The sequence below is a fragment of the Panthera uncia genome (assembly GCF_023721935.1).
Source record: "Panthera uncia isolate 11264 chromosome B3 unlocalized genomic scaffold, Puncia_PCG_1.0 HiC_scaffold_1, whole genome shotgun sequence".
In the NCBI taxonomy this organism is placed as follows: domain Eukaryota; kingdom Metazoa; phylum Chordata; class Mammalia; order Carnivora; family Felidae; genus Panthera; species Panthera uncia.
In genome coordinates this window covers 61,686,316-61,711,228 of record NW_026057582.1, presented here as the reverse complement: position 1 = coordinate 61,711,228, position 24,913 = coordinate 61,686,316, and the positions used below count along the sequence as shown (strand labels likewise).

General features: G+C 36.1%; 1 protein-coding gene across 3 annotated transcripts in view; it reads right to left on the bottom strand.

Moving 5' to 3' along the window:
* BAZ1A (bromodomain adjacent to zinc finger domain 1A) overlaps window positions 1-24,913 on the bottom strand; it is a 93,653-nt gene that overhangs the window by 34,286 nt on the left and 34,454 nt on the right. For 2 of the 3 annotated variants that reach the window (XM_049612908.1, XM_049612906.1), the window contains exons 4-11: window positions 16,170-16,271; window positions 14,301-14,388; window positions 9,215-9,349; window positions 8,108-8,207; window positions 7,260-7,426; window positions 3,808-3,903; window positions 2,836-2,974; window positions 1,369-1,515 (exon numbers count right to left, since the gene is read on the bottom strand). In XM_049612908.1, coding sequence (XP_049468865.1) covers window positions 1,369-1,515; window positions 2,836-2,974; window positions 3,808-3,903; window positions 7,260-7,426; window positions 8,108-8,207; window positions 9,215-9,349; window positions 14,301-14,388; window positions 16,170-16,271 — 974 coding nt within the window. Of the gene's footprint in view, window positions 1-1,368; window positions 1,516-2,835; window positions 2,975-3,807; window positions 3,904-7,259; window positions 7,451-8,107; window positions 8,208-9,214; window positions 9,350-14,300; window positions 14,389-16,169; window positions 16,272-24,913 lie in introns of all 3 variants that reach the window. The other variant, XM_049612907.1, reaches the window with a different exon arrangement.

Here is a 24,913-nt window from a genome sequence, read left to right as displayed (position 1 = left end):
CTTGTCACCCCACTTTTTCCCATCAGTACAAAACTACAAAATTCACCTGCTTCAAATCCTGCGTTAAATACAGACTTACACCTTGTATTAAGGTCAGAACTTGGTCAATAGCCCTGTGATATTATTGGTCCTTAAGACAATCTAGTGGCTAAAAGAATGAGTATTTGCTACATTTTTTGTCTTAGATAATCCATCTTTAGTGCTGGTACTGGTTATGTTAGAAAAATCTTTAGATTTTTATGAATTGTTTGCCCTTCTATCTTCCCCTTAGTAGAGTCTCATTTTATTGACTAAGTCATCTGAGATGATAAAGGGGACAGCATTGTTAAAATGACCTTGATAAGGGACACATGGTGATTAGCACTCAAGTTAGAGAAAATATTTTGCTTGAACTTAGGCTGTAAAAGAAAAACAAAACTAACACTGGATGCATATTGATGATCCTGTTGCTTCATGAATCAGGCATTAAAAAATGAGCTCAAATTATCTAAGGTCAACAATACTATCTGAATGGAAGAATGTCCCATCTTTTTGTATCAAGACTGCTATCAAAATGTCTCCCCAAAATTATCTTATTGTGAATTTTTATGCAATACCCTAAAATAGTTTATAGATATTTTAAACAATGTCTTATGTGATATGGCAAAGTTCATGAAGAGTGTAATTCAGGAAGCCAAATCATACAAATGCTTAACAATTCCTCTGATGAAGTCCTAAACAAAATAGTGAACATACTCCATTTTAAAAATAAAAAAGGGTTTCTCTAAGAATTATTCCTACGTTAATATGTACCACATGCTGACCCTAGATATTTAAGTGCATAGCATTTAAACAGCAAAATTTCTAGTTCAAACTGTTGGTGAAATAAAAACTAAATTTTACTTAACTCTCATCTAAAAACTTTCATGTCTCAAATGAAATCAGCAACAGTATTTTCAACTTAAAGTACTGATAACAATAATTAAAGTATTTCCTTAGGTGGAGGCAAAGAAATCAGTGCCATTTAGCAGAATCTCTTGCAATTACAGATACTGGTCAATGAAATCCGTAATGTTCCTAAATCATAGGAGAAATCTAAAAGAATAAAAAGCAAGACCGATTGGGGGCAGAGGTAGATATTTTAAGGTCATCAGAAACAGGATACATTAGCTGACTGAGCCACCCAGGCGCCCCAGAAACAGGATACATTAAAACAAAGTTTTTATAAAACAACTGATAATGTATTGTTAGTATATGACTCAGGAATTGGGTAACTTGGACAGCTATATTTTAGAACTGTAAAAGCGAGGTTAATCTTAAAATAACCTTTAAAAATCAGTTTCAAAGCTACAGAGCTACTATCAATCAACAAGAATACTGAATTCTGACCTTTGGTGTCTGCATCTGTTATTTGCTCTTTGGCTACTTCCTCTTCTTCTTCAGCTATCGCCTGGAAGATGGCAGTCAGGAAGAAAAAAAGCAATTCACATAGTGGGCCTTCACTGTCATTTCCTACAAGAGCTTCCTCTAATACTTCTGTGAATAAAATGTTTAAAATGAATTTAAAGTTCTGTTCATGCACTGAAAAAACAACTCCATTGGAACAATAAACATTTTAATCGACAACAGCCTGTGCAATTATTTTTTTAAGTGTCCATTTATCAAAGTAGAGTATTATCCAAGGCAAAGTCTAAAAACAATTTATAATGATTACAATAAAATAAAACCATTAAGCCAAAAATCAGCATATTCAAGAAAGTCAAGTCAGCCTCAGCAAATCAATACAATATCTCACCTTAAGTTTAAACTTCAGGTGCAAATTAAGGCACAGATTAAAAATTATAATTTTATTCTAATTTGAGTAACAACGCAAAGATTTGTTACTGTTGCCTCGCTGCTCTCAGGAGCTATGTGGGACATTACCGTTTACCAAACAGTGCATAGGAGAGGTAATCATTAGTATTAGATGTAATCATTTATTTAAAATTTTAAAATCTAAATTTTTTTATGATCCTAATGTTGTATCCAAGTCACAACTGTTTATCTAATTTATCTTACCTAAACCAGTATTGTTTAGACCTTGATCTCTGAGGCACATGATGCATGCCTCACCCAGCTCATAAAGAGAAATTGAGGGAATGTAAAAGCCCTCCTGAAAAATATACTCTTCTTAAAATAAGAGTGGCATTATAATTCTGTCTTTGAGGGTCTCTATTTTAAGAAAACTATTTTGGTATTTGACAATTCAAAGGCCAAAATGGGATCCAAAGCCCTCCTCAATTAATGCAGTTCTTATAATGTTTACACAAAGTAAAAGTACAGAGTCAATACAGAACCACAAATCAAAGGCAGGCATAACTTATCTTAAAATATGGCTGATGTCAATTCCTTCCTTCCCTACACTTAACATCTTTCCCTACACTTAACATAAACCATGATACCCTCAAGGAGTCTATTCCTCCACTCCCTTGAATCCCAGCAGGCCTGACCAATGGACTATGACAGAAACAAGGCTTGCCAGTTCCAGGCCTAGCCTTTAAGAAGGCTGGCAGTTTCTGTTCTCTTCTTCTTGGAGTCCTTAGCTGCCACATAACAAGTGTAGGCTACTCTGACGGAGTGGGATGCCACATGGAGGAGCACTGAGTACCAGGCATGTGTGTGAGGAAGCTATCTTGACCATCCAGCCAGGTAAGCCTTCAGAGGACTCCAGTCCCAGTCACTCTCTGTAACCACATGAGAGACTCCAAGAAAGGGTTGGACAGCTAAGTCCAGTGACCACAGAATTTTGAGAGATAATAATTTATTACTTTAAGCCACTAATTTTAGGGTGAACTGTAACACAGCAATTGCACTTGCCTAGGGTAACTCCCTCAGGAAACTCATCTTGAAGATCAAAAAGTTCCCCAAAAGCATTAAGAAACTCCAGAACCATCAGAGCATCACCAAAGATTTCAGGAGGTAGTCTAGTCTTCACTGGAGTTGGTTCTGGAAGTTCCTGAAAGATCAAATAATTTATATAACTATTTGAGCCAATTACAGAAAATTATAATAGATAGATACATACTCTTTACCTAGTAAGATTTATTTCATGTAGACTAGTGGTTCTCAACCCTAGATGTTTATTACAATCACCTTTGGAACTTCTTAAAAATTGTTTTACAAGTTTATTTTTGAGAGAGACACAGACAGTGTCAGTGGGGAAGGGGCAGAGAGAGAGAATCCCAAGTAGGCTTCACGTTGTCAGCACAGAGCCTGATGTGGGGCTCAAACCCACGAAACTGTGAGATCATGACCGAGACACCCAGGCGCCCTGGAACTTTTTAAATGATGTGCGTCTTGGCCTTATTCCAGCTTTATTAAATCACAGTCACTAGGGACTTTTTTCTTTATTGAACTAAGAACAACTTTGGGCTAAAGTATATTTCTCACTACATTTTCTAGTTAAGAGGGACTTTTAACCTAAGATTCTGAGATCAAGGCATTAGCTGTGCCAATATTATCTTCAATGCAGGATTTCCTTAGGATATAGAATAGAATTAATCCACTGTCTACTGAACTTAGAAATGGTTCTTTATAAACTGAGATGAATGATAATACTGGATTATCAACGATCACACAAATGACCCATTAAGTCTGCGGAATAAGAAGCATTATCAAAGTTTGTTACAAAATACTAATAATGCTGTTTTGGAACTCTAAATATAGCATTTGTTTAATTGGCTATTCCTCTTAAATATGAAGAAGCCACTATGAAAGAAAAATTTCATCAGCAAAGCCACATAGGGCACACAGAGCATGGGTGTGAAACATCACATAACATACTTATACCTTAAGATCGTCACATTCCATATCTTCTCTAGGTTTACTCCACTGTTTTAAGTATTCCATATATTTTCGTTTTTCTTCACGTAATTTTTCTCTTTCCTAAAACAAAAGGTTCATAAGTTTCTTATAAGAACTTTGGCTTTTTAAAAAACTTTTTTTAATGTTTATTTATTTTTAAGAGAGAGAGAGCGACTGCAAGCAGGTGAGGGGCAAAGAGAGAGGAAGACACAGAATCCAAAGCAGCTCCAGGCTCCAAGCTGTTAGCACACAGCCTGATGCGGGGCTCGAGCTCACAAACCCCAAGATCATGACCTGAGCCGAAGTCGGACATTCAACCAACTGAGCCACCCAGGCACCCCGCTTCTAAGAACCTTGTAAAGCAGCATCATTATCACCTGAGAACTTGTAAGAATTACAAATAGCTGGGCCCCATCCCATACCTACTGAACAAGGAATTCTGGGGTTGGGACCAAGAGTTGATTTTGTTTGTTTGTGTGTTTTTCACTTTTTAAATGTTTATTCATTTTTGAGAGAGAGAGCACGCACGCACGCACGCACGTCGGGGAGGGGCAGAGCTAGAGGTAGACACAGAATCCAAAGCAGGCTCCAGGCTCCAAGCCATCAACACAGAGCCCGACATGGGGCCTGAACCCATGAACAGTGGGATCATGACCTGAGCCAAAGTCGGACACTCAACAGACTGAGCCACTCAGGTGCCCCAACAGTTGGTGTTTTCATTAAATCTTTCTGGTGATTCTGATGCATGCTAAAGTGTTAGAACCACTGATCAAAACAACACCTGCCAAAACAACTGCTATAAAGATGGAAAATGTCTCACACATAGTAGCTCCTGGATAAATATTAATTCAATCTGACTCTGCCTACAGCAGCTCTCCTATTTCAAATCAATTAAATCCTGACAAAGTAAAGTAACAAATTATTAGAGTACCTAAAATAAAACCTCCTCCTATATTTGAAATATAGTTGTTATTGTCAAGATTCATTTAACCCTAACAGCTTAGGGATACACAGAGGGACCAGTAAGTAAAAGCAATTATCAGAACACAGTTGGTGGACTTCTTTTTCTTTTATTCCCGACCATTTCTCTTGCTCACTTGGTCTTTTGATACTTCTTGGTTCTGGTATTTGAAACTGCAAGGTAAATAATGACCCTAAAAAGTCTCCAGTGAAGCAGAGTATAAATAATTTTTATTTATTACATTATATACTTATTTTCCAATAAATGTTTAACGTATGTTAATATTATTCTCTTCCTTTGAAATTTAGGACCACTGAAGGTAATAGAGGTGCACTTACCAAATTTTTAACATAAAGTGACTAGAGACAGTTACAGAACTTATTCATTGTGCTTTAAATAGTCTGCTGTACTAAGTCTTCCACTCCCCACCCCAGATAATTCTTGTAGGATGTAATAAGATGGGTGTTCTCAATCACTGTTGCTAACTAAGAATGTAAATAAGCACATGTTTAGCAAACAAATACCCACATATGTTTGTATAGAAAATTTTTAAAATGTTCTTACCCTTTGACATAAGATTCTACTTCTACAAATTTATCCAGGGACATAATCCAAAAATAGGAAAGACTCTTATTCATAAATTTGAACAGGGTATCATCATTTATGAGCAAAAATTATAAAGCACTCATCTGTATCTCTTTGATTAACTGTTACACAGTCACTAAAAATTCCACCTTAGTTTATTTATTTAAGCATGAAAGTAGGCTTACAACATTTTTAAAAACGTGTTTTTAAAATTTTTACTTATTTTAAGGGGGAGAGAGAGCATATGCATGTGTGCACATGCAAGCAGGAAAGGGGTAGAAGGGGAGAAAGAAAGAATCCCAAGTAGGCTCCAGACTGTCAGCGCAGAGCCCAATGTAGGATTTGATCTCATGAAACGAGAGATAGTGACCGGAGCCAAAATCAAGAGTTGGACACTTAAGACTGAGCTACCCAGCAGCCCTACAATAATGTTAAATAAACAAAAATACAAAATTATAAATGCTGTATCTCTCTTTTTTAGGGCCCAGAATAAAGATTAGAAATAAATTAATCAAAGTGTTAGGAGAAAATGCGATCTCAGGGCACCTGGGTGGCTCAGTCAGGTGTCTGACTTCGGCTTAGTTCATCATCTTGCAACTCGTGGGTTCCAGCTATGCACTGGGCTCTGGGCAGAAAGCTCAGAGCCTGGAGTCTGTTTCGGACTCTATGCCTCCCTCTCTGTTTCTGCCCCTCCCCTACTTGTGTTCTCTCTCTTTCAAAAAAAAAAAAAAAAAAAAAAATGCTACCTCTAAACATTACCATTTAGATTACAAGTGGTTTTCTTCTAATATTTTTTTTAAGTGCAGTTGCTTTTCTTTCCTTTTTAAATTGTTTTTGATGTCTATTTTTGAGATAGAGCACGAGCAGGGGAGGGACAGAGAGAGGGAAACACAGAATCTGAAGCAGGCTCCAGGCTCCGAGCTGTCATCACAGAGCCTGATGGCCCAATATGGGGCTTGAACTCATGAACCTCAAGATCATGACCTGAGCTGAAGTGTGATGCTTAACCAACTGAGCCACCCAGGTGCCCCCTTCTAAATTTTCTGGAGTGTACATGTATTAGATACTTCCATCCCCATCCTAACCAATGGCCTATTTGAAACAGTTCAAGAAACTACAGGCAATTTAAATGAGCACAGTGTGTAACAGGATCATCTAGGGCCACTTGTAAAAATCCCAGAAAACCAAGGACACTGACTGACTCTGGAAGAAACCAGCTACAGAATTCTCTAGGGAATATCTACTACTAAAGATTATAAGAGATTTGCTGAGCAATCTATTTTTACAGATACTTTATTCTTCAAGGAGAATAAGAACACTCTTTCTGGTTATTTGCAGGTTTTGTTTTTTTGTTTGGAAACAGCAAGAGCGGGGAGAGAGCAAAGGGGGGAGGGAGGGAGAGAGAGGGAGAGGGAGAGAGAGAATGAGAATCTTAAGCAGGCTCCAGGCTCAGTATGGAGCCTGACACGGGGCTCAATCCCACAACCCTGGGATCATGACCTGAACTGAAATCAAGAGTTGGACACTTAACTGACTGAACCAACCAGGGGTCTTGATCTTATTGTGTTTTTTCTAATCACATATTTTACTTTTGCAAGTTTTATGCATATCATTTTCCCTAAATTAGAAAGTCTAAATAATGAAGAAAATCAACTTTAAAATTGTACTTAAGGGGCTTTAGGGTGTAAAGGCCATGTATTTACATGTTGAACCTTAAATTACTAAATTTTCCAAAGCAAAAGAGAGATAAATCAACAAGTGTTTATCCAGCACTCTATGAACAACTAGAAATGTGAATCAAAGTGGTAAAAGCATTTATAAATTAACTATGAATTTAAATATGTAAAATACTATTATATAGACAGCATAGCTAAAATACTTGAATGAATACCTTTTCTCTTTCAATTTTAAGTCTCTCTTTTTCTTCTTTCTTCTTCAGTCTCTCTTCTTCAACAATTTTCTTCAATTCTTCCTTCTTTTTCTCTTTATCTTCCTTTTCTTTTTTCTTTGCTTCTAGGGCATCTGCTTTTTCTCTTTTTAATTTAGCCTTTTCAAAAGCTGTAGAGAAGGTCAAACTTAGAACTGTTCACAGACAGAAAACAACACATTTTTTAATGTAACAAAAGAATTCCTGAAATAATTTATGGTTAAATGGGATCAGTAGACTCAGAAGTGTTGTAAACTGCTGGAGGGAGCCAGCAGGTGATTCAAATGGGAAAGCAAGTTGGCTGCATTTAAGACAAACTACTGACCAGGGACAAACATACCTGCTATTTCAAAGCCCTGCTTTGAAGCCCTGGTCCTAAGACCAGGAGCAAAGTATGACCTTTTTAGAAAAGCAGAATCTCTTCTCCCACCCAGACCTACTAATTCAGAATCTTCATTTTAATAAGATTCCCAAGTGATTCATATGTACAGTCACGTCTGGAAAGCACTGTTTTATAAAGCAAAAAAATGGCCCCAAACAGTCTGTAAGCCATGGAAACTCCAATTTGTGCTTAATCTAAGCATTAGCTTGGTTTAACAGGGGATATGCTCTCCCTTGAAATATTGTTTTAAGAGATGAACACAGGTTTTATTCATCATAAAAATTTATAGATACCTAAGGGGCAAGAAATATTTATGCTTACAAGGAAAAAAAAAAAAAAACCCAAATAACAGAAATATGCCATTTCAGAAAGAAAGAGAAATATTCTTTCCTGTACCTAAACAGTTTTTGAAGAGAATGTTAAAACTCACCCAGTGACTTCATTTCTTCTTGCTTCAAAAGTTTGTCTCTTTCTTTAGTAGCTTTGTTCTTATAACCTGCAATTGTTTGTTTATTAACAACATTGTCCTCCTAAAAAAACAAACAGAGAAACTAGTTATAGAACACCACAACTTTTCAGACAGATGGTCTGCCTTGTTCTTACAATAATAATAAAGTTTTTAAAACTCTCATCAATTATACTTTCCTTATACTACAGTGAGGTTTTATTCTAAGCCTAACAAAACTTTAATAACTTTAATCATAGTAACATACAGAATATGAGGTTAGTTCTATAGTTCTACAAATTAGTACAAAAACCTCCCAGGAAAAACAACTGGTAATCTACAAGGACAGCCTTAAATATATGCATTAGAAAAAACAAAAAATTTTTCTAAGGTACCTTATAAACTAAATGGCGTAGACATCAAATATGAAAGAAATGCATGTCAAAAATATTCTTGTGGTCAATGTTAATGTCAAAAGGTTTTATTTTATTTTTATTAAAAAAAATTTTTTTAACATTTATTTACTATTGAGAGATAGACATAGAGCATGAGCAGGGGAAGGGTAGAGGGAGGGGGAGACACAGAATCTGAAGTAGGCTTCAGGCTCTGAGCTGTCAGCACAGAGCCAACGCGGAGCTCGAACTCACAAACTGCAAGATCATGACCTGCGCCAAAGTCAGTCATGCAACCAACTGAGCTACCCAGGCGCCCCAAAAGGATTTATTTTTATGGTACTTCTCGTGAGCATAATGGTGTGTAACCTGTTTAGTGTGATATTTTTATTATTTCATATTTTTTAAACGTTCTTCATGTTTTGATTCCATGATTTATTCCCTGTATTTCAGTAACTGCTTATATGCTTGCTTCCACTTTGGTATAAAATCCCTGTGGCATTAAAGCTATGTCTAATTCACACTTGAGACTTCTACAGGCCTCACTGCTAAGTAGTTTTCAACGCACAGTACATACACTGTATGTGAAGGAATGTGTTCCTTCCTAAAGCTATGTGGGTGAGGGGAGCCAAACACTGCTCTTGATTATGAATAGTTTTATTAAGAGCTACAATGTAGTTTTTATCCATTCTCTACTTACCTGGCTAATAGATACTCGTTTGGGAGGTCTCCCTCTTCTTCTGTTAGCAGGACTGAAGATAAATGTGGGTGGATCATCAGGAAAGAAATAAGAAAAATCTTGTTCTGCTATTTTATATGTTGAAAGAGATGACGCCTTCATAAAAAAAACATATAGGGTACAATAATAACACAATTAGGACACCATTTATAGATGTACTCTAAAATGTCACGTATGACTGCTGTTAAAGACCAGGTTGAAAAGATTTCGACATAGAATTTCATGTGTTAATATACAGTATTACACATTTTAGCTGATTTACTTGATCTATTATTAATTAGCTTTACCAGAAGGAAAACCACAATGCAAAGAACTTTTTCACATAAAATACACAAGGATGTTTCAACAGTTTCTTAAATTCTAAAACCATTACAAAATTACATTTATATAATAATCTTTTGCAGTCTGCTTTGTTTTGACTAATTTTGTATGGAATTTTCTATGTAAATAAATAATCCAATGACTTAACATTTAAAGTCCACTGTGCTTGGGCTGGCTCAGTCAGTGAAGCAGGTGACTCTTGATCTCAGAGTTGTAAGTTTGAGCCCCACTTTGGATGTTAGAGATTACGTAAAAATAAAATCTTTAAAAAAACCCACTGTATCAACCCAATAAATTTTTTCTCAACCATTTCTTAACTGCTGTACATTTTAGATTCCCCGCCCCCCCCCCCCATTCAGGGTGATAACTTAAAGACTTTTTTTTTTAATTTAAAGACTTTTATCAAATTTTAAAGTTGATGTGGCAGACAGCAGAAATGCTGAAAAATTATCAACATTCAATACAGAGTTTAAGTTCAGAGAAGTCAAACACATTAAAAAAAATTTTTTTTAATGTTTATTCATTTTTGAGATAAAGCATGACTGGGGGAGGAGCAACGAGGGAGACACCGAATCCCAAGCAGGCTCCAGGCTCTGAGCTGTCAGCACAGGGCGGGATGTGGGGCTCGAACCCACACGAACCGTGAGATCATGACCTGAGCCGAAGTCGAATGCTTAACCAACTGAGCCCCCCAGGCATCCCGAAGTCAAACTCATTCCTACCAGAAGTGGTGTGGTTCTAGGATAACTGTTAAATCCAAAAAAGTTTCAGAACCTGTTCACCTTTCATTCATGTCCAACTTTAACCTTTTTATTTTTGATTAGTAATTCTGAAGATTACTTTTGGCCTAACAGCCAAGATCATTATTCTTTCTTTCTCTAGAAGAAAACATGCTACTTATAGAAATATCTTTCAGAAAATGTATAAGAAAATGATACAAAAGTTTAAATTTTTAACAAAACTGAAACACTTAAACTGGGGATTAAATTTTCTATGTAGTAATTGTAATCTTAGTGGATAGAACATAGCTTTTAACATTTAAAATTCAATTAGTTCTGGCCATCATAATAAATCAAGACTCTATTTAAAGATTCTACATTAAAGTCTATTAAGATGGTTGTTGACTATCCCATATATATAACGCCTGAATATACAAATGCCCATACGTATAAAGATATGAGTGGTTTCTTTTCAAATATATATGCTCAAAAAAGGTCAAAATAGGCTTTAAGGGGCGCCTGGGTGGCTTGGTCGGTTAAGCGTCCGACTTCGGCTCAGGTCATGATCTCACGGCCCGTGAGTTCGAGCCCCGCGTCGGGCTCTGTGCTGACCGCTCAGAGCCCGGAGCCTGTTTCGGATTCTGTGTCTCCCTCTCTCTCTGACCCTCCCCCATTCATGCTCTGTCTTTCTCTGTCTCAAAAATAAATAAAAACGTTAAAAAAAAAAAAAAGGCTTTAATACATTAATTGCCAATGTTCCTTATTTATACATACATAATACACAATAAACTAATATATCTTTGTGTTCTTTTAGCACTCCTAACAGCAGACTACACTTACCACATCAGGATCAAACTTTATTGTCTTTGGGTGTGTGTGTGTGTATGCATATGTGCTTGCAACATGTATGCAAGTACACTAGAAAACCCACTAATAATCTTTTGTTACTCAAAGAGAAAATTGTTTACTGTCACTTTAACTTTCATTTACTTATTAAAACAATTTTTTTTATGTTTATTTATTTTGAGAGAGAGAGAAAGCACAAACGGGGGAGTGGCAGAGACAGAATCCCAAGCAGGCTCTCCACCATCAGCACAGAGCCCGATGTGGGGCTCGAACTCATGAACTGCCAGATCATGACCTGCACTGACATCAACAGTTGGACGCTTAACCAATTGAGCCACCCAGGCACCCCTAATTTTCATGTATTTATTACGCTGAACTTCTGTTCATGTTTATTGACTACTTTCCTTGGTAAAAAACCGCTGATGCTCTTTATCATTTTTTCCCAATTGGGTTGTTTTTGTTAATTGATACTAAGAGATTTTTGTAAATTAGGGAAATTGGTCAACTTGCTATTTATGATACACATACCACAACTAACTATTCACATACTGGCTGACTGCCTCCCTGTGCTAGGTACTGTTCTAGACACTTCTCACAAGTATTTGATTCATTAGCTTTTTGGAAGCTTCCTTTTAACATGGCTACCTGTGGTTTTAAATGATGCACAGATTGAGCACAATTTAAGCATTTTCTTATTATCAAGACAAATACATAAATATGCTTACATTAAAAAAATTATTTTTCAGATGATTCTATCTTATGCTTTTAAGTTTTTATATTTCATCCATTGTGAAGTTTGATCATGCCTATTTTGTCTATTTTTCTACTGGGGTACTTATGTTTTTCTAATTGATTTGAGTTCCTCACTGTATTAACTGAAAGTAGTTTTCTTCTAGCACTTTGCCCTTGAAATGCATTCATTACATTTTTATTTATTTACTTATTTTTTTGTTTATTTATTTATTCTGAGAGAGAGACAGCATGTGCACAAGTGAGGGAGAGGTAGAGAGAGGGAGAGAGAGCATCCCAAGCAGGCTCCACACCATTCACACAGAGCCTGAAGCCGGCCTCGAACTTATGAACGGTGAGATCATGACCTGAGCCAAAATCAAGAGTCAGATGCTTAACTGACTAAACCAGCCAGGTGCCCCTCATGATGTTTTTAAACCTAAATAAGTTTATATTTCAAATCAGTCTTATCCTTGGTATTTCTTTCCTCTTGCTCTTTAGTATGCATAACATTAAGAATTGTTTCATTTCATTTCCTTTTTTCCCTCCTTTGTGTTAGATCTAACTTTGTTTTTCCAAAGTTAACCAAGTGTCCCAGTTTTATTTGTTAAATAATCTATCTTGGTCTCTAGAGATCTTAAATGCTATTTTTCACAGAGTAAATTCATATATTCTTTTTTAAACATTTATTTCCTTTTGATATAACACATATGATGAGTTACACAAATCTTAATCATACGGTAGCTGATTTTTGACACATGCATACATCCCTCTACCCATCCCACTGCTTTTTTATGTAGTATTTCTCCCAATATAAGTAAAGTATTTCTCAATTAAAAAAATTAGTTTTTGTTTTACCATTTAACTTTCGTTACACATGTGAGATTTCTAAACTTGATTTTTCCCTTTTAATGTTTCTGAATAAAATATAACCCATCTGCTTAGTATTGGTCTCTGATGTTCTTTTTATTATATATATTGTTTTCTTATCCAGTAGGATCTGTTCTTTGAACTTATTTTTGTTTTTTTTTTTAAATATATGAAATTTACTGTCAAATTGGTTTCCATACAACATCCAGTGCTCATCCCAAAAGATGCCCTCTTCAGTACCCATCACCCACCCTCCTCTCCCTCCCACCCCCCATCAGCCCTCAGTTTGTTCTCATTTTTTAAGAGTCTCTTATGCTTTGGCTCTCTCCCACTCTAACCTCTTTTTTTTTTTTTCCTTCCACTCCCCCATGGGTTCCTGTTAAGTTCCTCAGGATCCACATAAGAGTGAAACCATATGGTATCTGTCTTTCTCTGTATGGCTTATTTCACTTAGCATAACACTCTCCAGTTCCATCCACGTCGCTACAAAGGGCCATATTTCTCATTGCCACATAGTACTCCATTGTGTATTGAACTTATTTTTGTAAGCCAGAACCACACTTAGAAAAATATAGTTGCCTCCTTCCCCTATAACATTTTCTTTTTCTAAGTTTTCCATCTATTATCACCTGTCTTGGTTGATTTTTTTTTTTTTTACAAGGGGAAAAAGAGTACACTACCTGAGCCACCTAGTAATTCTAGCAATTGCAAAATAGAATTTAATCCTTAAACAGAGAGAAAATTAGTAACAATTGGCTACAGATAAAAAGAACTATTTTCTTTTTTTTATTTAAAAAAATTTTTTTTTTTAATGTTTATTTATTTTTGAGACAGAGAGAGACAAAGCATGAACGGGGGAGGGTCAGAGAGAGGGAGACACAGAATCTGAAACAGGCTCCAGGCTCTGAGCTGTCAGCACAGAGCCCGACGCGGGGCTCGAACTCACGGACCGTGAGATCATGACCCGAGCCGAAGTCGGCTGCTTAACCGACTGAGCCACCCAGGCACCCCAAAAAGAACTATTTTCTCAACGTTTTTTTTTTTTTTTTTTTTTAATTTATTTTTGGGACAGAGAGAGACAGAGCATGAACGGGGGAGGGGCAGAGAGAGAGGGAGACACAGAACCGGAAACAGGCTCCAGGCTCCGAGCCATCAGCCCAGAGCCTGACGCGGGGCTCGAACTCACGGACCGCGAGATCGTGACCTGGCTGAAGTCGGACGCTTAACCGACTGCGCCACCCAGGCGCCCCGAAAAAAAAGAACTATTTTCAATCAACTTTGAAATAACATTTCTGGGGTGCCTGGGTGGCTCAGTTGGTTAAGCATCCAACTCTTGATTTTGGCTCATGTCATGATCTCATGGTTGTGGAATCAAGCCCTGCATTGAGCTCCGTTTTGGGCATGGAGCCTGTTTGGGATTCTCTCTCTCTCTCCCTCTGCCCACTGCCTTTGCCCATGTTCTCTCTTTCTAAAAAAAAAAAATTTCTGCGATGTTTTAACTATGAAACAGCCCATTTCTCTCTCTTCTTCCTTCCAACAAATAATTTCACTGCTCTGATTACCTTAATTTTAATGACTCCATCTTGTGGTTCACAGTGTTGCTTCAGAAAAAGCTTTAATTTATCACGAGAAAATAGGTGTTTTCTCCGGCTACAGTGGAAAAAGGAGGAGAAAGAGTAAAGTGTTAGTATAAAAGAATTCAGTTTGAACTCTATAATCTCTGTAAACCCATAACCTTCATTTCAAGCCTAGGAAAAGGACAATTCATTTTCCAATGGTATTTATGTAGAAGTTATGAGAAACTTCACAAATATTTATGTAGAATGTTATAATATCTACTCAAGTGGATCTATTATAAATGTCTGTTACAAAAATAGTATATGCATTTGGTGCTTAAGAACCACTTAGAAATCAAATAAACCTCAAGGAAAATATACTACAGAGAGTAAACCAAATTTTTTAAAATTAGATGATCATTCCTCCAAATACCACCATTAAAATTCTTTAAAAAAATTAAAGTCAGTAGATTACCAGATGTCACATAATACTGTCAACATTTAAATGGATATTTTGAACATTCTTGACCACAGGTTTTATCAAATTCTAAAATAAATTCACAGGATTAAGATTCTAAAAACAGAGGCACCTGGTGGCTCTGTTGGTTAAGCAACCAACTCTTACTTTTGGTTTAGGTCATGATCTCACAGTTGTGAGGATTGAGCCCCGTGTCATGGAGCCTGCTTGAGATTCTCTCTCCCTCTCCCTTTGCCCCTCCCTGGCTCACACATGTGTCTGAGCTCTCTCTCTCTCTCAAAAAAATATTCTAAAAATTTGCTATTTTTGATTCTCCTTGGCCCCAAATTGAGAAAAACACAAACATAGCACCACCAAAAACAAAACAAAACAAACTCCAAACATTCAAATATTTCTGGAAAAGTTCTGGAAGGAAAGTAAACGTTGTTGTTGTTGTTTTAATGTTTATTTATTTATTTTTGAGAGAGAGAGAGCACACACAAGGGAGGGGCACAGAGAGAGAGAGAGAGAGAGAGAGGAGAGAGAGAATTCTAAACAGGCTCCACGTAGAGCCCAATGAGGAGCTCAAACCCACGAACAGTGAGATCATGACCTGAGCCAAAGTCAGACGCTTAACTGACTGAGCCTCAGGTGCCTCAGAAAGTAAATGTTTTAACTGAATTCAATGTATTCCTTTCAAGAAAAAGTCAAATTAAAAGCTTCTATGAGTGAATGAACAAGACAGAAGTTTTAAAGTAGTAGCCTCCTCAAAATGTATATTCTTTTCATATAGAAAGGATTATAGGAAAGAAAGGATTGGTTTACTGTGCTATCCCAGCACCATACATACAGTACATGACAATAAGAAGGTAATTATCTTTTGACTATTGAATAAATATACTAGTCCTCAAGAATGATATTGTCCTACATGGCACCCACTAGCCACATGTGGTGTTTTTGTTTTTTTAACCTTTTTAATTTATTTTTGAGAGAGACAGAGTGCAAGTGGGGGAGGGGAAGAGAGAGAGGGAGACACAGAATCTGAAGTAGGCTCCAGGCTCTGAGCTGTCAACACAGAGCCACACGCAGGGCTCGAACTCACCAACCGCGAGAGATCATGACCTGAGCCCAAGTCAGACGCTTAACTGAGTGAGCTACCCAGGCACCCCTTATTTATTTATTTACTTATTTAGGGTGGGGTAGGGGCAGAGAGAGAGGGAGAGAGATAATCCCAAGCAGACTCCACACTGCCAGCGTGGAGCCTGAGGCAAGGCTCAAACAATGAGTTCATGACCTGAGCCAAAATCAACAGTCAGACGCTTAACCAACTCAGCCACCCAGGCGCCCATATAGTGAATCTTCTTAATCAAACATAATTATTGTCTTTTAAACCAGCATAGATAGAAACCAAGTTTTACCTGATCTGTGTTGCTTTAACAATAGCACACTCATACAATTCTTTTTTAGTGGGTTGCACCTTGTACTTGAATAATAAGGGGTCAACTGCATCTTTTTTCTTCCTAAAAAGAGCAAAGACACAAATCAGTTAATAATTCGTCTGAAAATGTGAGCTTTTAAATGGAAATCTAGTTTCTAAGAACATACAGTCACAGAATCTAAGGAGTTTTTAGTTTAGGATTAAAAAAATTTTTTTTTAAATATTTATTATTTTTGAGAGAGAGACAGAGTGTGAGCGGGGGAAGAGCAGAGAGAGAGGGAGATAGAATCCAAAGCAGGCTCCAGGCTCTGAGCTGTCAGCACAGAGCCCGACGCGGGGCTCAAACTCATGAGCCATGAGATCATGACCTGAGCTGACGTCAGATATTTAACCGACTGAGCCACCCAGGCACCCCAGTTTAACTAGAATTTTATGTTACTGACATCCCTCACAAGTTTATTAGCCAAAATAGTACAAAGCACTATTTTATCTTAGGTAGGTATTTCACTCATTCAATAAATTTTCCTGTGTGAAGAAATCAACTAGAGATGAGTAAGCACTGAGTACCGAGTTTAGATAAGATAAATTTGTAAACAAAATAGCTCTTGAATTTGCTTTTAAGCTTTCTTCTTCATAGCTATGTAATCCAAGAGCAAAAGTGGAGATAATGTAGTTTACTCTGTTTTAAGACCTGGCAGAGGCTATACCTTTAATCCTTGCCTCCACCAACTTCTCATCTTTTCTTCCCTTTGAGGATGCATTCATCCATCTATCCAATAAATAGTTAAAAGCCTATAATGTGCCAAATACTAAACAATAAGGATTAAGTAGTGAACAAAATAGAACTATATTGGGGAGATACAGGCAAACAAACAAAAATACACAACAGAGTAGGTGGTAAGTGCTATCAAGGGAATACACTGCCAGGTAGAGGTACTCTATTTTAGATAGTGACAGTCCTGATAAATTGACCAGATAGGGCTTATAGGAAGTTAACGTTTAAGCAGAGATCTGAAAGAAAAGAGGGAGTAACTCATGAGAAAATCTTGAAAATAAGTTTAAAGGAAGAGAGAAAGGAGTGTAAAGGCCCTGGGGTGGATGTAGGCATGGTTTCTACAAGAAGCAGAATAAATAAGGAGAATAAAAGAAGATACAGCCAGAGAGGAGATAGAAGGGCTAGATTATAGGCCACCATTTAGATTTTACTCAGAAAAGACACTAGAGGATACTGAATAATGGGGTGATAATGATTTAACTTATCAGATCAGAAAGATCACTCTGGCTGCCAGACTACGGGGCAAGAGTGCAAACAAAGATATTCTTTAGAAAGCTAATGCAATGAACCAAGTGAGAACTGATGGCACAACAGACTAAGGTGGTAGTGGTGCAGCAGGGAGACAAATGGTTGGACTCTTAAAAAGCTGCCCCTGTGCATGCAAGTGCATATGTAACGGGGGTGTAAGTAAGGGTTACTGAGAAGAAAATGATATGAAATGATGACAAAGGAAGCATTCAGCAATGAGGGTCAGATACAGTCAAAGTGATATAAATACAGTAAACACAAAGTGGGGGGTGGGGAAAGACTCCACACAAAAGGGATGCAGGAGACAATCACACAAATAAAACTGAAGTGTTCACCTTTAACAGCATTAAGTTCCTAGTTGGAAGACCAAGGATCTTTAGATGGAGACCCAGGATACACAGAAACTAGAAGATATATTTAATCATTCACCCTGACTATATGAAATGCAATCTAATATTTTCTATTCTATTAAAGTTCCTCATTAAATTAATTTCACAACATACATGAGGCCATAATCTGCAGTTTGAAAAGCACTGTTCCAAAAGAGCCAAAGAGAGAGAACTCTAAGTGTTCAGAGAACAATACTGATGTGGGTTTCCAATAAAGGAATTTCTTGAAATGAAAAGAGGGGAAAAAAGAAAAACAAGTTTTAATGAATCAGTGGCAGGTGTTCAAGAACAACAGATTTGATTGACTGAGTTTTTAATCTTAATATAGTTTTCTGAAGAGGTGTTAACTTAGCAATTAATCACTACCATTGTATACATATAGGGGATGATCAAGTAGAATTAAAAGATTACTAAAAGTGGCAGTACATAATTTTAAGTCATAATTATAAATTTGTTTATATATTATTTGTTTATAGAAAACTTGTTTGTGGACTTTATCTTAATGGATTTAAGGCTATAAAAATGTGACTTTTCATGTATAAAATTATTTTTTTGTTTTTTCTTGCTATGTCATGAAATTCATTTGTGAAAATAAAGCATAATAGAATCAAAATCTTTTTTTCCAATCAGTGCAAATATTCTTATGGGGGTTTTGTTGTAACTCTTACACAAAACTCTATACAGGATAAAAATCATAATTGGATTCTTTCCAAAGAAGTACAGTTATTAGAGACCAACAGAAACTGCTTATCATATGGATTCACCTATAAGACAGGAATATAAAAGACAATATTAAAAAGAAACCCCATTTTAATAATTTTTCTTCCTTGCTTCCTAAAGCCTAGGCCTAAACAGCTGGAATACTAAATGGAATGTAGTGACCTTAACCATGACTGTGACTAATGGACTGATTTTATTGCCAACAAGTGCAGATCTGTTACCAGTTCTATATAGCACACTAACACCTAATGTTACATTTATAGAAATCAGATTGCTATTCCAATGATTTATTCATAAAATTTTATCATTTATTTTATAAATATATAATATTTCAATATGCCCATTATATATGTTAAATTTCAGTTCTACTTTTATTTTCTCAAAATGGAAATTCCATTTGTTGCTATTCCATGGTAATATTGGTAATACAAAAGCAATTAAAATTTTTTCTATAACAGTACCATAGAAATGACAAAAGACCAGATAATTAAGCTTTCAGCACAAATGGTTACTTATGGGTTTTTTTGTTTTAATTTCAAATGCTAACCTTCTCATACATTAAAATTTCATATATGAATTACAATTAGCAAAACAATTAGGTCCACTTCTTTAAAAATAACACTCAGATTCTGTAATCTTACTAACAATTAAGCAGGTTAACAATACAGTCAGATTACACTGCATGAAGAAAGTCAGTACATAAAGAATTTTAAACAGGATATACAATATATTCCTCAAGGTTCCTAGTGTTTCCTTGTGCTCTTGCAAATTACCACTAGGATATAAGATGTTACCAAAAATGTATCTTGTTCATGTCCTATTTTCAAGTTAGGATAATGTTTTTATGATATTTTAAAACTTTAAATAATACCTGCCTAGATAGGACTGCATAAAACACTGATCCATTGTAAAGGGCCTTAAATTTGTAAAGCCTTAAATCACAATAGCAGACAGAGTATATTATTACAAAGTGTTATTTACCTACCAATCTGAGTTGCTACAGATACTGTACTTAGTTTCTTCTACAAACCCTAAAAGCAACTAAACACACTGACGTATACTTGGCATACCTGCCTACTAAAATCAGATGGTAAGCTAGTGAATATTTTCAGGACTTTCAGGACTGTTTTAGTTGGTACTATCAATTTAGTTCAATTTTCAGAGAATTTGTGATTGCAAAGGAGCAAATTGTACTTGGCTCTTTCATTAAGAAAGGAAATTTGTATCATGTAGTTACAGAGACCGTTCTCAACAAGATGTGAGGGTTTTCAAATATAAATTTTCTTTAAATATTTTAGTAACTTTGAAGGGAGAGGAACAATAGTAGACATAAGTATAACATTACTCAATCCACACTTGATGGGCAAACATGAGATGAGTAAAGGAACACTAAGAGCAGATACACAATATGCATGTTTCAAAGAGCAGGACTAACAGATAAAACCCTAAATCTGTTATGTTCTATATGATGCAAATTAAATTATCTTCTCTAGCCTTAACTTTTATTTACTGCTACAATTGTGAGAGTAGCAAGTCAATTTTTAAAATAAAATTTGCTTATATATACATAAAATAAATAATTTTAAATTTAAACTATTCTTTATATTATATAATCTACACAAAGTATCCTAACTGTATAAAATTAGCCTCATCTCATTCTTAAGTATATTTAGATCCGTACAGCAAAGGCTCTGTCATGAATCCCATGGTAAATAGCTGAAGGAGAAAATTACTTCATATTGTTATTCTAGAACCCAGTTCTGGCAAAGATGTTGGAGAGTTCTGCAAGAATGTTAAGCTGAGGGTCAAAGAGCACTAAAATGTATAAGGCTGCGATGTCCATGACTTTGTCCATGGTTTTGTGATTAGAAGAGTTAACAATTTTCTCAGTCTCTTTCACAAACTTAGTTTAAGAAACATATGTTTAAGGTGTTAATACCCATCCTCAAAATAAATAAGTATATATTTATTATATTATATATATATATATTTATATATATATATTAAATATTTATATATTTAATATATTATATATATTATATATATATCCTTCCTAAAACCCTGACTGCTGCCCGCCAACAAAAGCTGACCTACAAAGGTAAATATGTAGTTTACTGTTTAATTCAATCAGATTCTGCAGTCCATGCCCAGACTGAGGAGTAAGCTAATAATATGTTGTTCTGAGAGAAAGCAACTTTATAAAAAGTCAAGCCTTTAATTTCTTACTTTTACTGATGTAAAACTAACTTTGAAAAAATTAATGAATATGCTCCCCCAAATGTATCAAAATATTCTATTTAAAAAATTCTGATGACTAGAATATATAAAGAACTCATAATTGAACAAAAGGACAAATAAGCCAATGTAAAAATTGGTACAGGACTTGTATATCTTCCAAGGAAGATACACAAATGACAATAAGCACGTGAAAAGAGGCTCATTATCATTAGTCATTAAGGAAATTCAAGTCAAAATGACAATGACATACCACTTAATCCCACTAGGATAGCTATAATCAAAACACTCGAAAAATAGTGAGTGCTGGTGAAGATGTGGACAAATTGGAATCCTTATATATTGCTGTTAAGTATGTAAAATAGTGGAGGTGCTGTGAAAAGCAGTTTGGCAGTTCCTCAATAAGTTAAGCAATTGTCATATGACTCAGCAATTCCACTTTTGAGTATATACCCAAAAGAATTTAAAATAGGGACTTGAATACGTGCTGGTACATCAATAATCACTGCAGCATTATTCATAATAGCCAAAAAGTGGAAACTCAAATGTCTATCACTTGAATGGATAAATATAATGTAGTATATACATACAAGGGAATATTCAGCCCTAAAAAGGAATGATTACAAAAATTAGCCTCATCTCATTCTAAAGTATATTTAGACAGGTATACCAAAGGCTCTATCATAAATCTCAACATGCTACAACATGGATGTAATTTGAAAAATAGTACTAACTGAAATAAGACAGACACAAAAGAACAAATACAGTATCACTCCACTTATATGAAATATCTAGAATGAGTAAATTTATAGAGACAGAAAGCAGATTAGAGGTTACTAGGTGATGGAGGGAGAGAAGGGAATGTAGAATTACTACCTAATGGGCACAGAGTTTCTGTTTGGGGTAAAGAAAAGGTTTTGGGAATAATAGTGGTGATAGAGGTACGACACGGTGAATGCAATTAATGCCATTGAATTATACACTTAAGATGGTTAAAACAGAAAATATTATGTTATATATATATCTTAACCCTTCACTCCCTCAAAAAACGCTGGTGATCATCTTAATGATCTATGTAAATTCTAAATATGTTTAATTCTTTAAAAAAAAATTTTTTTTTTAATGTTTATTTATTTTTGAGACAGAGAGAGACCATGAACGGGGGAGGGGCAGAGAGAGAGGGAGACACAGAATCTGAAACAGGCTCCAGGCTCTGAGCTGTCAGCACAGAGCCCGACACAGGGCTCAAACTCACGGACCGTGAGATCATGACCTGAGCCGAAGTCGACGCTTAACCGACCAAGCCACCCAGGCGCCTCTAAATATGTTTAATTCTAAATATGCTGCCTTAGTATGTCTTGCAGATATTATGAACTATGATGCTGGAAAACTTTTCTAACTCTGAACTTCCATTTCTCCTCAGTGATATAAGAAAATGATCATCTACCCTTTTAGAATGGTTCTGAGGAATAAAATAAGAAAACGTATATGTGGGTGCCTTTATACAGCTCAACTCATGGAAAATGCCAATAACTGTTCCATTCCCATCCCTTCAAGTCCCCTACTGAAACATGAAAAACTCTATATTATGTTTTATTGTCAGGGAGCAACCAAGACAAGGTAAATTTCTTACTTACTGAATTAATAGAAATAAAAGAACAAAGGTCCAAAGATGACTATTTTTCACCTTTCCTGGTATCTTAGGATACAGTGGTAGCAAATCTACAAACAAGTAGGCATTTTATGATGCTGATGTATAGCGAAGGCTCAGATTTTTTGAGAATCACAAACAAGTTAAAATATCTGTGAATAAAGTAATTGACCAGCTTACTCACTTTTCCTACCGCAAGGGTCTGTCCCAAGTACCTATATTCACGGGATAAGGCACAACATATTTAGATAGGAAATTATGGTCAAATTCAGTACTATTCTGTGATAAGCTTGTTATAAGTGGCACAAGTGCTCTAAATGGCACATATAACAAGCAAAATATTTACTATTACTAACTGGGATTATGAATTAATTTGCTTTGTATAACAAGCAAAATATTTATTATTACTAACTGGAATTATGAATTAATTTGCTTTATACTCAAAGTAACAAATTAGCCACAAACTATGCATGTAGTTCATATTCAAATCTATAAGGAAGAGAAAGGACATTAATGAGCTGAATAATAGAGTGCTGAACCTAAGAGTCTAGACATTCCTCATCCTAAGCACCTCACAGCACCTACAAGAATTAGAAGATTAGGTTAAGGGTTACTACAGGGGCACCTGGGTAGTTCAGTTGGTTAAGCATCCAGACTCTTGATTTCAGCTCAGGTCATGATCTCATTATCTGTGAGACTGAGCCCCGTGTCAGGCTTCACCTGCTTGGGATTCTCTCTCTCTCTCCCTCTTTCTTTGTGCGTGCATGCATGCATGCGCTTTCTCTCTCTCAAAATAAATAAACTAATAGGGGCGTCTGGGTGGCTCAGTCGGTTAGGCGTCTGACTTCAACTCAGGTCATGATCTCACGGTCTGTGAGTTCGAGCCCCGCGTCAGGCTCTGGGCTGATGGCTCAGAGCCTGGAGCCTGCTTCCGATTCTGTGTCTCCCTCTCTCTCTGCCCCTCTCCCGTTCATGCTCTGACTCTCTCTGTCTCAAAAATAAATAAACGTTAAAAAATAAATAAATAAATAAATAAACTAATATATAATTAACTCCACTTAAGGGTTACAATCTTTGATACGCTCCAAACAAAACACATGAACTACTGTCAGAGCTGCTAAAGGATATACATTAACTACATAATCCCCAATAGTTTTGCATCATAAACCATATATTCAATGAGGGACACAAATGACCTATTAATTTCTTTTTCTGCTTAATTGTAGCAACTCAAAAAATGCAATGTATCAAGACTTAACATATACGGCCATGTCATGCTTCATTCACTCATCTAAAAATCATTTTTTCTCTGTCAGGCAATGTACTAGCTAGGTGACTTTGTGCAATGCCAATTAACATTTCTAAAGCAGAGGTTCTTCTTGTTAAATAAGGATTACAACATTCTTCTAGGAGTGACTAATATGCATGTAAAGAACTTAGCACACTGCCTAGACAGCAAATGCTCAAAAGCCAGTTATAGATACAACAGTTCAAAAACATCAGACAAAATAGTTCAAGTCAGAAGTTGAATTACAAGGTTCTGAAGGAATTTGACAGTTACTGATATTTCAGAAGCAAAGGCGATAAAGGAAGTAGTTAAGAGTAGCCTCAGGGAGTTAATATCCAAAATATATAAAGAACTGATACAACTCAACACCAAAACCCCCCAAATAATCTAATTAAAAATGGGCAGAGGACTTGAATAGAATTTTTTCCAAAGAACACATACTAATGGAAAACTGACACATTTTAAAAATGTTCAACATCATTAATAATCAGGGAAATGCAAATCAAAACCTTACCCCTGTCAGGATGGCAAAAATCAAAAAGACAAGAAATAAGTGTTGGTGAGAATGTGGAGGAAAAGGAACCCTTTGATAGGAATGTTAACTGGTATAGCCACTGTGGAAAACTGTATGGAGGTTCCTCAAAAAATTAAAAATAGAAATAACGGGGCGCCTGGGTGGCTCAGTCGGTTAAGCGTCCGACTTCGGCTCAGGTCACGATCTCGCTGTCCGTGGGTTCGAGCCCCACGTCGGGCTCTGGGCTGATGGCTCAGAGCCTGGAGCCTGCTTCCGATTCTGTGTCTCCCTCTCTCTCTGCCCCTCCCCCGTTCATGCTGTGTCTCTCTCTGTCTCAAAAATAAATAAACGTTAAAAAAATTTTTTTAAAAAAAGAAATACCATATGATCCAATAATTCCTTGTATTGGATACCTACCCAATGAAAACAAAAGAAAATTCAAAAAGATATATTCACCCCATCCCTATGTTTATTTCATTATTTACAACAGCCAAGATATGGAAACAACCCAAGTGTCCATCCATAGATGAATGAGTAAAGACACACACACACACACACACACACACACACACACACGGGAATATTAGGCAGTCATAAAAAAGGATGAGATCCTGCCATTTGTAA